Raw genomic sequence first — 17,141 nt, 5'->3', positions numbered from 1 at the left:
ACTAAAGTTAAGTTCGGAGTGAAACAAGTATTCTTATGACAAAATATGGCAAAGTAACAATTTTTAAAATTAAACACATTTTTAAACTGGCTGCATTACTTACTATGGAAATAATATCTGTTCAGCAGAGAAGCATTAAGAAATTAATATTGAACTTTTTCAAACTAAATAAATTTAAATAATTTATAAGTTTTAAAAAAATGATTCTCAAGTTTGATTAATGATCACTATATGACAGTTTCATGGCCCCATGAAAAAATAAAACGTCTGAAAAGCATATACTTAGCAAAGCAAATTACATGACCATTTTAAGTGTTGATATGAATAATATCCTCAAATATATTAATAAACACGATAAAGTTTAAATGCAATAACTTTTATTAGAACTGGGAGTCCAATAAAACAAGAAAAATGTCCTGGATATATATAATGACCTTAAGGTTATGAAAGCAACACTAAGAATTATTCTTCTTCTTTTTTTGAGACAAGGTCTCACTAAATAGCAGAGGTGGGCCTCAAACCTGAGATCCTCCTGCCTCAGCCTCTTGCATTCAAGAGCACTACTCTTTTTCTAAAGGGAGTTATGTTTTAGCTTATTTTAAAGTCCAGTGTTATATTAAGATTTCCCCTTCTTTGGTCTTATTTTTTAAATTGTCAGTTAAAATTTTTTATTTCTTTAACCTGCTTCCTTATTATTTCCCAAATTGATCTTATGTAACTAAAAGACCCTGTTAATATTTTAATAAACAAAAATGTTTTCACTTCTGGTGCCAAAAGTAAAATACAAATAAGGATGCCAAATACTTAAAATTCGAACACCACTCAATTCAAAAGAAAAGTATGTCTGATGTCTTAAAATGGCTTTTCTCCATAGAACTCAAAAGATGCTTTTCATGGCCCCATACTAAGTAAAGTTTTTCAGATGTGTCTCAAACAATTCTCATTTTAAAAGTTCATGTAAATTAAAAATAATGAATTCTAATCATTTAGCAAATGTGGTATGCTCTAAGACCCGCTTATAAAAAGTTAATTATAATAAAACACTACATAGCAATATTTTCAATGATAGGAAATTCAACCTTGCATTTCCAAAGGATTCCAAACTTGCAACAGTGTATTAGTGTACCTTGCTGAAATCTCGTTTGTGAAAGATATATCAAGATTCATAGCAATGCCCTCGAGTTTACATCTGACTACACAATAAACCAAACTTTTATAGGAATCTGTTGAAAAATGCACTTCGACAACAAATTCAGATGCATTTGCAATATGTAATTTTGACACCAAGAATCAACCCTTGTTTCTAGATTCAATTTTTTAAAATTAACTCTGATCCTCAAAAAGAAATACAAGCACGCTATTTTCCTTTTTCTCTTAATTGCCACCTTTAGTCTTTGAGTAACTGAAAAATGAGTACATTAAAACAAACCAAAGTAAGTTTAAAAAAAAAAAAAAAAAAAGGCATAAAGTTTAATCCAGAGGTAAACATCTCGGGAACACTCCAAAGTAAAGAAAAATAAATCCAACAGGGTAGCATAAGTCTCCTTCTACAACCTAGAGATCTAAAAACAAGAATCGTGCCTATGCCAATTATTAGGTGGAAGCAGGAAAGAATAATATTGCTATTCGACTTGAATTTAAATAATCAAGGGATCTATTTTATCCTCATCTGTTGTTGACAAGTGGTGCCCAATGCTTTCCCTTGGTCGACTGCTTTCTCATTTGTAAACAACTTCTGCAGCTCTTTCTCTGGTGTTTAAACGGGAGGGAAAATGAAAGTCCGAAAAGCATCAGCATCTGAACTTCCGGATCTGAGCAGGGGTAGCCAAGAAAGGGGTAATGTATCAATTACTTGGTAAAAAAAGAAAAAAAGGAGCCCGCAAATTAGAGGGGAAAAAGTCACCTGAAGAGAGCTGGGGAAGCAAAGTAATTGGTGAGACTCCCTTGCAAAAAAAAAAAAAAAAAAGTTTTGGGGCTGGAAGTTATGGGGGCTCTCTTTGTGCAGAGTCTGAGGGGAAGGGGAGGGACGAGAAAACAGCTTGGGAGTCATTCAAAGGGGTTTACCGAGCGGTGTTGGGGGGAAAGGCGGGGCGGGGCCCGGGCGGGCCACTGGAGGGGGTGACGGGGGCGCTCGCGGGCTGCTCTGACACCGGGAGGGGGCGGTGAGCTGGCCGCTCCCGGGACCGGCGAGAGCAGACTACACGGCAGCCGGGCTGGCCGGCAGAGATGGGGTCCCTCTGGTAGGTCAGATCAAATCAAAGCAGGGGCAAGCCGGTCCTTGGCGGGGCACAGGGTCTGACTCCCGAGGGAAGCAGTTCACGAGTGACATCCCAGAGTTTCCGCACTTAGCGGGCCAGGGGCGCGGCGGCCACACGGCTTCCCTCGGCCCCTGACCCCGCACCAGACTTTCTCCCTGCGTCCTCGACCGGCGCCTCCCGCCCGGGCCGCGGCCCTTACCTGCAGCTCCGTGAGCAGAATCTCCCCCCGCTCGGGGTTGGACGCCATTGCGCTCCGCTCTGGACTCCGCACCTGAAAGCGGCCGCCGCCGGCGAAGGGAGAAGGCGGGACGAGAGCCGGGGTGGGAGGTGAGGAGCGGGGAGAGAAAGGAAAAAAAAAAAAAAAATCTAGGGATTCATGGAGGCGCAGCTCCTGCGGGAGGGGCGGCTTATTCCGCCGGGTTCATCGAGAGCGGCGGGGAGCGAGGGCACTCGTAGAGGCTCCCCCTCGCCGCCCGCCGCCGCGCCGGACTCCGTTCGTTCAATCGCTCCCTTTGGGCGACGCCAAGAGCCGTCTTAAACCTCTCCGTGCGGGGCGCAGCGGCCGCGGCTGCAGCTCCTCCTGTCGCACCATTTGGCTGTCACCGTGTCGCAAAAGCGGCCTCACTTGGCGGCTGCCAGTACACGTGACGGCCGAGCCACCGCCTCTTGCGGGGCGGGGAAGATGGGGCCGACTGGACCCGGAGGACGCGAGCGGCGCGCGGGGCGGGGCGCTTCCCACCCAGCTCTGGGGCAGAGCAGCCATTGGAGCCGCCTGGGTGAAAACCAGGGGAAAGGACTGGGCTCCCGTCTCAAGGGAGGCGGGAAGAAGGAGAAAACACACGCCCACTTTCCTACTGTGTTTAACGGCCACAGGGCGAACGCTAGATCCAAGGATCCCGCTCGTTGTGTGGTTTTGCCCAGTGGCCTGATCTGAACAGACCCTTTTCTGACCTTAACCCTAAGAACTTCGGGACTCACTTCTTGTAGATTAGCCCTTTTCCTCCCAATCCCGGTGCACCGAAGCTAATAATTTTGCCTTTCTCTTCCCACCCACAGCGCGCCTTCTTGACCAGTAAGGTGCACAGCTGGCTACTCTGATCAGTACTTTTCAAGAAATGTAAGCGGCTGGGTACTTGGCAACTTCCAATGTAAGATTTATAAGGTTCCTTTTCCTCGAGTTCTAAACTACTGTGGTTTCGGTTGGACATTTCTACTGAGCTCCGAATTTAATTAGCTGGCTTCTTGAATTGTTTTAGCTGAATTTAATTGAAGGAGACGGGGCGGGATCTGCCTCGGGGATGGAAAGAAGCCAACTTTCCTTGGTGTAAACCTCAAGACTAACCCGTGTACTTAGTAACATATAGCTAAGTAGTTCAGGTTTTTAAGAAATGACGCTATAGTATTCAGGAATAATCAACAAAGTCTCCAACGCGTAGCTTTTGTCTGATAAGAGAATGGATAATCTAGATAATACCTTATTTTTGATGATTCCAGGCTGAAGTACAATTTTGTTAAAAGATACCTGGAGAAAGTGGTAGGGGTTATTTGGATAAGTAGCTACTTAAGAAGGATATTACTTGACATACATCTTAAAAAGTGTCATATTGTGTACTTTCATTACACTCCGTGTAAGATCTGTTGGGCTGATCCTAGGTCTTATGTTTATCTCTTTGTCTTCTTAAAACTCACTCGTGAATCAACATTTATTGAAGTTCTAGATTTCTGTGACCACATTTTCTGAACTCCAACTCATGATTTAATGGTAAAGAATATTTCTGGTGTCTACTTAAAAAGCCTAACAATTATTTATGTGTTTAATGAATTGCCTTTGTGCAAAATAATACTTAAAATAAACGAACTAATAACACTTGGAAAAGCCAGGATATATAATTGCCTTCACTGATAACTAAGAGCCACACAGAGTTGGTCCCTGGAATTACAACTAGGATTAAGAAAGTCTTTAACAAGTTACTGGGGAGGCCTTTGGGGAAACAGACTTATGTCCAAAACAAGTATAATGCAATTTTAACAAATTGTTAGAAGAGTAGTATGTGTGTGTGTGTGTGTGTGTGTGATTTTTTATTTTACTAAAATAAAAATATACGTGTACATAATATAAAGTTCACTATTTTAATAATTTTTTAAGTGTAATAATAATAATAATTTTAAGTGTATAATTCAGGGGCATTGAATCCATGTTGATAATTTTACTTATTTTTGTCTTACTCTAGAATTGATTTGAGATTGCTGATGTGCACATATTAAATATGATTAATAATGATGGCATTAAGAATTGCCTATGTAAGGACTTACAATCAGTGGGCATTTTTATCAAAACAAATTTAGATATGAGAGAAAAATGTTCACTCAGCAACGTGGAACTTTTGAAGAACTTAAAATGTCTAGGTTAAGTAGAAAAAAATTATCCACAGTTGAACTAATGAAGAATATGACGGCATTATTAGTGGAAGAGATAGAGACTAGAAAATAAGTCTCCTAATTGCTACCTGTGCTCGTTTTAACCTACACAATAGAATCCTCATTTAAACCAAATTTAAAGTGTTATACCCCTCAAATTTTACCGTTAGAAAGACTTCATATTTCACATATTTCTAATGCTGAAACAAATATTGGTAATAAATTTTATAAAGCACATGTACACATAAGCAACAAATATACAAAGTTTTTAAAGTTATAGAAAATTTTTTCTGAGATTAGTTGTGCTAGGGAAAAAAGTAAACACAATAGGTACGCCAACACAATATAAAAACTGCTTCATTATATGGAAAATGTAATAGTTAAAATATCAAATTAATTTAAGCTAAAAGATACTAGTCAGCTCACAGTCTCTGATCAGGAAAAAAGTAGTATGACTTGGATTATATCAGTCAAAAGCACACTTGAAAAAGTTTTAATGGAAATTCAAACCATGTTAATTCAGATGCGTTGTATTCAGCCCCCACTTAAAAATATTTTTAGGGAATCCTAAATTCAGTTCATCTCAAGTTGTAGTCTAATTTATATTAACAAAAAAGAGGGAATTTTTTTAAAGTTTCTGTTTAAGTAGTTAAAGACCTTGAAAATAATTGGCTTCTAACACTAGTAATACAGGTACTTGAAAAGTTTTTCACAGATTTTTAAGATTTTTTAAGATTTTCACAGATTTTTTCTACTTCTTTAAGAAGTAGAAATGACCAGTCATAAAAGTTTCAATTACTATTTAGAAAGTGTTATCTTCTATTTTTCTTTTTATGATAGAATAAATGTTACAGGAAAAATGCAACAACTTTGCTTTCTTTATTTTCAGTGTTGTTGAAACTGACATTCAGGTATTCATGTGAACAGTAAATCCAGGGAAAGGGTCAGAAACCTTTTATTTGTGAGTCACGCTCTTTTATTGCTCTCCATTTTGTATTTCCTTTTTGTTCTTCCTTAATAGTTAAGAAAGTGTTTGAAAATTCTGCCTTGTGCCTACAATATTATGAAGAATGGTGGGGCTTTTTAAATTTTTTTTTGTGTGTGTGTGGTTCCAGTATTAGTATTAAAAGAAAAAGAGTGACCCCTCCCCGATTCCAAGAGAACAGGGTGAAGTCGAGGTGACAATTAAAATGAAAGAATCGTAGAGAAGAGGAAAAACTCAGGAAGACAGAAACAAAACTACCTGATTATCACCTTTTCTTCCACAAAAAAAAACAATTTTAGTAATTATTTTCTTGTATACTCTATGAGAATAATTTTAAGAAGTTTGTTGAAGTCAATACATAAGACTCCTATCAGCTGTGGTTTAGCAGATACTTTGGGGGATGTCAATTCAGTCCTCATCCCCTTCCGAGAATTCCCCATGTTTCCAGAGTAGACATTTCTGTAGCCATGTTAACACTGCTTAATCTAGATCTTCCAGTAAATTGTGATTGAACCATTGATAGACCACATACAAATTTAGACAATCAGAATCTCTCTACAAGCATTTGGAAACAGAACTTTGGAATGCTGATTAATTGGTTGCCCCCAAGTAGGAAGGTGTTCTAGGGCTATGATGGCCATTTTTTGCCATGTGCACAAAGATGAAGAAAAAGCTGCTCTTTGGAGAAAGAAAAGATTATGTCACTGAGAATATAGTGGTTACCAAAGCATCAGTAGTCACTGTCTTCTTGGAACTTGTCAGTGAAATCCTTTCCTGAGGACTTCACACTGAGGCTGAGATTTCACTGGTGGGTAAGTGTTAAGTGTCTCAGAAAAAAAAGGTAGTGCTTTCCAATGAGAGTTGGGGAGGGAATAAGAGAATAACAGATTAATCTTCTAACGTGGGAGGGGACAATTTTTTAGACACCAAAAAGCCAATGAGGCTATAGTAAAGAGTTGGGGTAATAAACAAGAGTGCAGAGATAATGTGTATCAGCCAGGATAGGCTAGGTTGTGCTTTGTAACAAAATGTTCCAAAAGATTATCAGCCATCTACAAGAAGATTTATTCATCTCTAGTGCTACATGCCCACCATGACCCTGTTCCATGTTATTTTTTAGTCTGGACTTGGGCTAACAGAGCACTCTCTTTGTGGAACATTGCCATTGTCATGGCAGAAAGACAAGAAAAGTGATAAATCCACTGGCTCTTAAAGTTTGTGCTCATATGTCTTTCACTTTTCATCAGCCAAACCTTTGCCACACCTGAGAACAAGAGACAGAGCTATATAATCCTCTGACAGAGAGGGGTACCACAGTCAAGGTACTGGTTGAGCCGTAATACATACCACACCACACATTAAGATTTTGGTATTTATCCTAGCTTGAACCTTGTTAGAACCCAGCTACCTGAGAGATACCAAAGCCTCATGAAAAAGCCATATGTAGGTGTTGTGCTTACTAGTCCAAACTGAGCCAAACCTTCAAATCATCCCTACTCAGTCACTAAACAGGACAGTGAAAACATATTGCCATTCTCAGTTACTACAACTCTTATCAATTTAAGTCACCTCCAGCTATTGGACTCATCCTCTTTGAGGCCCCAGGTATCAGGAAAAAAGACAGACAATCCCTTCTGCCTTGTCCAGATCCCCAAAACTAGAATTTGTGAGCATAATAATATGGGTTTTTTTCTTTGTTCTTTTGACTGGGAGCAGTAGATAAACATGGCAATTAATAACTAAAGTATACACTCCAAGTTGGATATTTAAATGGGCCCTTTTCTCAAAATTGCCAATGATAGAATTTTTCTGAAATACTTAAATTCTTTACACTGGACAACTAAAAATAACATTTAGCTTTTACAATTCATCCACTCATTTGATAATATTTATGGAATACATACAATTTAATGGGGTTGTATTAGTGAACTATACTTGGTAGAACCCAATTATATTTACTCTTGAGTCTCCCAGTAGATTTTAAGCTTCTTGAGAGAGAAAAATAATATATTAGGCTTCTGTAATCCTCATAGCACCCAGTAATAGAAAAAGATTATTACAACTCAGCAACTTGGGAGTCCAAGGCAGGCAGAGCACAAGTTCAAGACCAGCCTCAGTATTTTAACAAGAACCTCAGCAACTTAAGGAGACCCTGTCTCAAAAAATATGAAGGACTGGAGATTTAGCTCAATAGCTCAGTGGTAAAGCAACCCTGGGTTCAATCCCTAGCACCCCCCCCCCCCAAATAAAAACTTATGAGTAGAAAGTGCTTGATAAAAACTTGTTTGATAATTTTTAAATTCTAAAATAGAAGAGATTATATATGCCCATTCTTCATGTTCATACATACCATTTATTCAGGTGTGACTGAAAAGACATGCATTTTCTAATTAAAAATAAGAACTGCTAGTTATAAGTACTTGTAAAATATAAAAACAGTTTTAAAATGTCACTTTATAAAGATTCTTATGAAGGGTTTCCTATTAAAGATGCTATTTTGGAAAAGAGTATTACAGTCATTTGCATATTTATTTTTATATGATGGTAATTCACATGATCTGTGTATTGCTTTAACAGTTTAACTGTAAGCCTCTCACCAAATGAAATTTTATTTTTAAAGTATCTTATCACCACACACACTTATGCAAACAGTTTGAATGGTATAAAATATAAGATCCACATTTCAATTGCTCTACTGTGTTGTCTATCACAACTAGAGCTTCCTAAAGTTCTCCTTTATTAAAGCAAAATATAGATGATTCAAATACCATGCTTCAGCTGCCTTCATCATTTGAATGAGATAAGCTCTCAGCAAGATGTATTCAAGAAACCATGGTTCAAACTGTGTTATCCTACTATAAAGCAATCTGCTAAACATTTCTGAGGCAATTTAGACAGCTGTGACTTAGTTGCAAACAATGTGGACACTTAATCTATTGACTTGAAATTGGGGCTGCCAAGAAGATATTCAAGAGTTTTCTCATGCGCTCACTTGCTACAGAGAAAGATGCTTCCTATTTTCTACGTGCCAAGAATGGAAAGCTAAGAACTATCTATTTTAAAGCAGAATGAAAATGATCAATCTTATAAATTGAGTTTTTAATAAAACTGTAGTGTTGTAGATATAATAATATTATTCCATTTATTGTAGGTATAAACATCTTTTAGGGGTTTTACCCAAAAGAATTTCTCATGCTTTTAGTTTGTCTTAGGTTATCTTTATCTTACTATAAATTCTTCAAAAATATAACTTTCCTATATTATCAACACCCTTTTCTCACTGTTTTTTCATGTCAATGAAATCTGTATTTGAAGTAATTGCCTAAAAATGCATGCCATCCTTACTTGGTCTATATACTAAAAATAATTGTGCTGAATCAGTTAATAAAATATGTTGCATTAATCAATTGTACTGTATAATCTTTGGTATTGATCAGACCATGTTCAAACTTGAAATTCACTATAGTATATTCATAAATATATAAATAAAAAAGAAAACAACAGATATCAGAATAAGGGAAAGTAAATGCTCATTCTTATCTCTTTTAAGTCAGTTATTTTTAAAGATATTTATGCTGTTTCTGTTATGTCAAAACTCACTGTGTAAGTTATCATGTAAGTATTAACTGTACAACATTAAAATTCAGTTTTATTTGTTTTAAAAATCAGTTGATTAGCTGGAACTGCTCATTTTTCAGTCTCTTGGTTGGACAATTTTGTGAGTACAGTAATAGAATAATAAAACAAATAATTTCTTATGGCATGTTGATTATTTTACATATTTTACTTTACCTCTATATTTTATTTTTGGACTGTCTTTCTAAAACCATTAACCTTCAGATGCATCTTTCTCCTCCCACTAATTTATGATGTAGACTAACAATTTTAGTTATGACAGGTCTGAATGAATCATTTTTCATTAACACCTGTTTCACATGCCCTAGGTACCATGTCAAAAGTTGATCTCAATTTGGGCCTTCTCCTTTCACTTAATACTGAAAGAATTTATTTTCCTTAACTAGAATGATCCAGTCAACTCATTGTTTTTCTTTGAAAGGTAAATGAGGCCAGAAGCTATAAAGACTTTTATGAAAAACAAAGCTTACTCAAAGTGTTAAGGATTTGTTTTGTTATCTGAATGCAATTCATACAGAACATCTTTTGCCTAAAGCAGTATTAATGGATGAAAGGTAGGACTTTCCTGAGAAAGATTTGAAGTGTGATAGGATTTTCTACATAATCATTCCCTGTATGCTTGCTGTGATATTGATGTAGTTTTTGATGGAGATAGCTTGTAGACAATTGGTAGTTATGTGTCAAAATATGTTTTTCAGTCTCCCATCATTTTTCCTCCAGCCCTCCCCTATTCACCTCCTCCTCTACCTCACAAGGTTAGAAATTACTTGAAATGGATTGAAGAGATGTAGAGTAAGAGCAGTATTCTACAGCTGTTTCAGAGTTTGGGTCTTTCTCCCTATCTCTGCATACATCTTTTATCTATTATTCTCCTGTGAAACTATGGTATAAATGTTTTCCAAATTCCCATGTTGGAAACTTAAACCCCAAATTAATATTTTAGTCTTTGAAGGTGGAACCCTTGGGAGGTAATTAGGATTAGATAAAGGTTATCTGGATGGCAACCCCATGATGGAACAGGTTCCTTTATAAGAAAAGGAAGAGAGACATGACCTGACACTTGTTCTGTAATGCCCTCCACCATGTCATGATGCAGAAAGAAATCCTCACCAGTGCCAACATGCTTTTGGACTTCATAGCCTCTAGAACAATGAGCTAAATAAATCTCTATATTCTGTATGAATCACCCAGTCTCAGGCATTTAGTTACAGCAACAGAAAATGCACTAAGACACATAGGTTATAATTAACCCATCCCAAGAGAACAATCCTAATTTTAAAATCCCTCCCATGCCAATAAACTTTATCAATTATGTTTCCATTTTTCAAAACCTTGTGTATTTTCATTAATTAATTTTTAGTTAGTTCTTCACTCTCCACTTGGAAAATAGAATAGCTATTTGATATTGACATTTAGCAATCTGACTTTTGACATAGCTATCTGCCTTTGAATATATGAGAAATAACTTTCAGATATATGTATTATTAGAATTAAACCAGTTTGATGACTTATTCAAATCTCTCAGTCCAGCAATTGTTAAATCTGTTTACATGTAATCCAAATTCAGTTTTCTTAAATATCAGGGGATTGTGGTAGAGTCCTGTTTACTTTTTTATTTGAATTAGCCTTTGGTTCAAAAAAGAAAATTCTTTAATTTTATTTCAGACAAGTAATATTTAAGCTTAAGCTTTAGTTCAAATTGCCCCTACTATTTTGTCATTACTGTTTTTACCTTACTGTTGCACTATTTTAATTTCTCTGTCTCACTTTACTGGTTTCTGATTAATTAAGCCACAAATAGTAAAACAGTCAAAGGACAATAAGGCAGGGAAGAGGGGAAAAAAACAGTTTTATTTAGAAGATGAATGAAACATTTAATTTTACCTTTTTCTAGTGGAGTCTATTCCAGATCTAAATTCTAAGTTCAACTGCATGACAATGAAGATACTCCATCTCCCTGTTCACCTTGGCCTGTCTACTTATTGGATACAACCATCACATATGAAAAAAGATAACTCTGTGTGTTTGCATGGATCATACACATTTCTTTTTTTACAATTTTTTTGTAGATGGACACAATACCTTTATTTATTTATTTTTATGTGATGCTGAGGCTCGAACCCAGTACCTTACACATGCTAAGCAAGGGCTTTACCACTGAGCCACAATCCCAGCCCTTGTATACACTTCTTATGTCAATAATATTATGAGAGTAAACATTTATTCTAAATACTGTTCTAAGTGCTTTGTATCTTCTCAAAAACCCTATAATGTAAGTAGTAGTGAGGAACATCAGGCTCAGAAAAGTGAACTACTCAAGGTTTCAAAGCTATAAAAGGCAGAACAATGATTCAGAATTATCTGACTTGACAAACTCACAAGGTCAAAGTCATATGTTTTGTCTCATATATGGAAACTAGATAGGAAAAAGGAAAAGAAGGATGGAGGGGGGTTCTCATGAAAATCGAAGGGAGATCAGTAAAAGGATCAGGGGAGGGAGGAAAGGGAAAATTTGGGGAATAACATTGGCCAAATCATATTGTTATATTGTGTGCATGTATGAATATGTAACAGCAAATCCCATGATTAGGTACAATTATAATGTGCCAATTAAAATATGAAAAAAAATCTGGCTTGAGGGCCTATGCTCTTAGCTGACACACAGCTGTGAACTGTGAAATCCATTGATTGATGGGTATGAGGCAGAATACAATAAAGTGATATTTTATTTGACCCCTGTCTATTCAAATATGTCATAGAAAGAATGTAGTGTTTCATATGTTAAAATTACTCAAAGGAATTAGGAGGCCATTGTGACCCTTTTATCCATATCTTTTCACTTCAAATCATTTCATAAGCAGGAATACTGTATGTATACATGTAAAGGACATACAAAAGGCTGATTTTCATATCCCCAGTGTACTACTTTTGAAACATACTCTTTATTACTGTGGTATTTTTCCTAATTACTCATTTATAATTACATCCACAAGTCATTATTAGTAATGACATTTTACTTCCTTATTCAGTTAAACATTTGCATAATGTTCTTTATACAATTAAATATTTGCATAGGTATTTGGATTACACAGTGTACTAAACTCTTTAACACTATATGTGAAAAGGCATATTTCATCTGTTGAACTTAAGCTATAAACAAAGAAAATTCAGAAATGATCTCAAAATTCTTTAAAACCAGACTGAATTGATTTAAGAAAAAGTTATGTAAAGACCACCTATTCTTTCAGTATTGATTGGCAATTTTAAATTTTAATGTATCTGACATAAGATTTAGTTTATAGCACTATGAAAAAGCTAGGAGCAAATCTGTGGTATTCAAATATTGTACTCAGTATATTTAAATTTCTTAATTGAACTAATCTAATTCTGAAATTCAAATTTAAACCAAGTAACCCTGGATGTTGTGTCTCAGACTATAAATGATCCAAAGTTGAAGGCAATAATTTTATATCCTCAGTCTACATATTTAAAATTCATATGTAGGAAAGAAGGAAAAGGACACTGTCAGATGTCAGATTTTGGCCCTCAACACCTTCCTCAGTGATCTGATCTTATCCTCTGTGATGTTACTCTGCTTCCTCTAACTCCAAAATCTAGGGATAACACTCAAATCAACTTCCGTCTTTATCTTCAGCCTCACACCTTATACTGCCTACTGAATATTTCCAACTCTATGTTTAACTTTTATCTCAAACTCATTGTCTATTCCCTTAAACCAGTCTCCCTTCCGGTTTCTTTATTTCTATGAAAAGTATCTTTGTTCTTCTAGTTATCCAGGCCCAATATTTTTGACTCCTGTCTCTCTTCCCTTCCCACCTTACCCATTGTCAATTGCTAGATCTTGTCTCTTCATTACATTATTAATGTCTCTTACAGCCATCTCTTGTTTGTTTTTTCTAGTGCCACTTGCATAGTTAAGGCCCAATATATCTCAGAAGCATATAATATCTCATACTGAATGTTCTCCATAATCACATGATATATTCCCACAAAATTGGTTGTACCATTTTCTGCTACTGGGATTTGCTTACGGTCAACAAAACAAATATCAAATTCTTCTGTGGGTCCTCTCCAGTATTTTTTTTTTCTTGGAAGATTTCTTTATTTCAACATTTGGGGCTAGCAACTACACCTGACTATCTAGATTCCTTTAGATTTTCTATTTACTACAAATCTTGTAGCACAGCACAACTCTCTGTTAATAGTTTCTGATTCAGAATTCTCTCTTAGCCTTAGAACTCCTTTGTTTATGGCTTCCTTCTTCTGAATTACTAGAAAAGTTAGCCATGGTCTCAGAAATTGATCATTTTTCCCATCCATAATTCCCCTAAACCTAACCTCACGTCCTCCTCTTAGTCATAAGGGCAGACATCCTTTGCTAAGACTACTGACTATGCACTGAATGTAGGCTAAAATACATATGTTGAAATCCTACCCACAGATTAATCTCATTTGGTGCCTACCATGAATAGTAAAATCACTTGGATGCTTGGGGATGACAATTGGTCTCCACTTCCTATCCCATTCAAAGATTTACCACGTCTTTCTGCTTTAGGGTTTACAGTTTCAGACTCTCCTGTTGCTATACATAAAGGATAAAGTTCGGTTGTGTTTAAATATATCATTTATGGATACACCTAAATAGTCTTTAAATTGTGTGAATTGATCTGTAATTCTAAACCTTTTTCCTCCTATTATATATGCATATAAGAATATAGGAAAATAAAAGTGATGTTCTTATTGGAATGACCTTAAATCTTCTGTAGATAAGAAAGAGCACTGTTAGTTACCAATAAGAACTTACTTGAGATATACCTCATATCTTTCACAACAGGTAGATACACATTGTCTCATGACTCTGAAGTTCACAGTATTGTCATCAGTAGCTCTTCCTTTTTTGTTTTATTTTCTAAAGCTTTACAAGAAAGGAGAGATTTGGCTTTTTACTTGAACTCACAGCGATATATTTAAATATAGGTATCCTTTTCTTTTGATCAGAGACAGCACTGTCATAGCTTATGGAGAGTATGTGTGGATGTGAGTGAAGTGCAGAGCACAAGACATGACATTGTGAGTTTGGGATAAATGACAACAGCCATTGAACTCAGTGTCTGGGAGATATTCAGAAATGCTGGGGACTGTAGAAAATAGGAGAGCCCTGATATGGTCTGAATATGGGCTAAAATACATATGTTGAAATTCTAACCTCCCAAAAATGATATTAAGAGGTTGGACCTTTGGGAAGTGATTAGAGTTCATAAAGCTAAAGCCCTCAGGAATGGGATTAGCACCATTAAAAGAAACCCAGGAGAAAATGAACCTAGAAGTTGATTTTCATCAAACATTGAATCTGATGGTGCTTTGACCTAAACTTTCCAGAGTACAGAACTGTGCGGAATAAATTTCTTATGTTTATAAGCTACCTAGTTTTTGGTATTTTGTTATAGTAGCCCAAACAGACCAATACAATCCCTCCCTTAAAAAATGCGGTCACTATAAGAGGGTGGAAATTGTTTGCTAAATATGGAAGAGCAGGAAAAAGGAACCTGGACCCATGATGATCATGGAGCCACCACACTAACCTATGACTGCACACCACATAAAACTGGTGAGTCCAGGGAAGTGATAGCTTTAGGCATGCCAGACCTGGGGATCAGTAATAATTTTTTCATCTTTCAAGTCATGTTTGCTTCCACTTCTCCTGGAGTGTTAGCTTCCATCTCTCCTGATCTCCATGTGGTATGAAAAGTACCTCAGAAGCTTCCTTTGTATCACTTAACACAAATAGTGAGACCTGTATGTATAGGATTCATACTTGGAATGTGTGATCCAAAAGCAAAGCAGGGATACTCCTAAAGTAATCAGTTTTCCATTGCAGGGATACTCCTATAGTAATCATCTTTCTATTGCTATAACAAGTACCTGAGACAATCAAGTTATAAAATGAAAAGGTTTACTTTGGCTTATGATTTTAAAGATTTTAGTACATGATCAATAAACTGTTTGGGGGGCCTTTGGTGAAGCAGCACATAAACTTCTCACTTCGAGGCCAGAAAGAAAGAGAAAGTTAATGAGCTCCCACCATCTTTTTCAAAGGCATACCCCTAATGACCTGAAGACCTCACACCAGGCCCCACCGCTTAAAGTTCCACCCTTTCCCCGTAGCACCACAGGCTGAGGACTGAACCTATAACACATAGACTTTTGGGGGACTTTTATCCAAATTATAGCACCTCCTTTAAAATTCTAGCAGAAAAGTTGTGAAGTTCTTTGATTAGTCTGGGATAGTTATATGTCCACTCCTGAACCAATATGATTGACTCTTTCAGATCAATAAAGTGGGGAAAGAATTTCCTGAAGGCATTCAAAAGAGGCAAATAAAAGTTATACTTCTCACAATCCATTAATTCTCCTGTACTGTAATTGTCTTTTTAGTTCTCACTGCTTTGTGAGGGTCATGAGGGAAAATAGCATGTCTTACTAATGTTAAACCTACCCGTCAAAGAACAGCACCTATCATATAGTAGACCTAAAGAAAGAAACAAATCTGGGCAAAGAATTTCAACAAGAATGGGTTAGGAACCTATGAAAAAACTTTAAATGATGGATGTAAAGTACCAGCAATAAGTAGTGGGCATTATGACCACTAAGCCAGCTTTAGGTTTAAAAGTTTTATTTAGCCCTGATGGAGGTAGGAACTTATACTATGGTTAGTTCAGGATAAATAAGCATATAATTGGCATGTAACCTTGGCTGTGTAGGCAAGCAAGTATTTTTTGTGGGGAGGAAGTTTGATCTTGTTAAAATTTATAAAAATTTATATTTGAAAAATGTGGTTCCAGATGATAGAAATATAAATAAGCTGTTATTAGAGAAATCAGTTTCACACAAATGACTGTAATTATAGATTCAGAATATCTGAAGAATTATATAGACAAGTCTCCATTTTATCATCCCTTTCCCAAAGAATGAGCTTGGATAGGACTGCATAATTTAATAAGAGACCTGTACCAAGAAAAGATAAAAACGAAAACTAACATGAATGAGGTACAAAAGTGACTTGTGTGGGAAATAATGGTGAGATAGTGTGGGAGGGATATTTGTGGTAAGAATTATTGTGTTCAGGTTTAATTGTGTAGAGAGGAATGAGAAACATTCAGTAGAGAATTAGCTGCAGGATGCGTTTTGAGGAAAGAAGTCATATAAAGGTAATCAGAGTTAACCTCAGGAAGAAATCATTTGTTGAAGGGGTGAACAGAATTAAATATAATGTTCTGAAAGGAGAGAAAAGACAAATGAAAAATTTTCTTTGAAGAGAACCATTTTACACTCAAATTTCGAGTAATATCTCTGTAATATATAGTCTGTCCCTGCATTTATTAAACTAGTATACCCTCTGACTCAAACCACAAGTACTTGGTTTAAAGATTAAAAAGTTAAGAGGTACTGTTCTTATTTATATACTGGATGTTTTCCAGATTGTTCATGATGGTATAGGGCAAAAATATCACATTGCATTCATCTTCATATTCCCAGCATCCAATAGAGTTCACAATCCACATTAGGTATTCAATAGCTGCTTATTGAATGAAGGATGCCTTAACTTTTATAGTGCTTTTCCAATTTCCAGAGTAGTTTCATGCACATGATTTCATGTAATTCTGTAATAACACTTTGAGGTATTTATAATATCTTTCTCAGATGAGAAAATAAATTCAAAAGAGGAAAATTACTTCCAAGTCATAAAAATTTTAAATCCAAATCTCTTCCTTCTGGTCTTAGTCTTGTCACAAGGTTTCAATAATTAAGTATATTTTTAAAAC

The 17,141-nt window shown here is 36.2% G+C and overlaps 2 protein-coding genes across 14 annotated transcripts in view; one reads left to right on the top strand and one right to left on the bottom strand.

Annotated features, from left to right (window-relative positions):
• The window catches only part of PKN2 (protein kinase N2), a 129,738-nt gene extending 126,860 nt beyond the window's left edge, over positions 1-2,878 (bottom strand). Inside the window, exon 1 of one of the 2 annotated variants that reach the window (XM_079151060.1) lies at positions 2,458-2,878. In XM_079151060.1, the coding sequence (XP_079007186.1) occupies positions 2,458-2,505 (48 nt within the window). In that variant the 5' untranslated portion in view covers positions 2,506-2,878. The remainder of the gene's footprint in view (positions 1-2,457) is intronic. The other variant, XM_079151059.1, reaches the window with a different exon arrangement.
• Positions 563-17,141, top strand: part of LOC306668201 (uncharacterized protein) — a 528,324-nt gene continuing 511,745 nt past the window's right edge. For all 12 annotated transcript variants that reach the window (XR_013765762.1, XR_013765763.1, XR_013765764.1 and 9 more), the window contains exon 1: positions 563-2,240. Coding sequence is in view for 1 of the 12 variants with exons in the window: in XM_079151404.1 (XP_079007530.1) it covers positions 2,227-2,240 (14 nt within the window). In the remaining 11 variants the exon portion in view is untranslated. The remainder of the gene's footprint in view (positions 2,241-17,141) is intronic.

The sequence above is a fragment of the Sciurus vulgaris genome (genome assembly GCF_902686455.1).
Source record: "Sciurus vulgaris genome assembly, chromosome: 1".
In the NCBI taxonomy this organism is placed as follows: domain Eukaryota; kingdom Metazoa; phylum Chordata; class Mammalia; order Rodentia; family Sciuridae; genus Sciurus; species Sciurus vulgaris.
The sequence above is the reverse complement of the archived record's forward strand: the minus strand, read 5'-3'. Positions and strand labels throughout refer to the sequence as shown.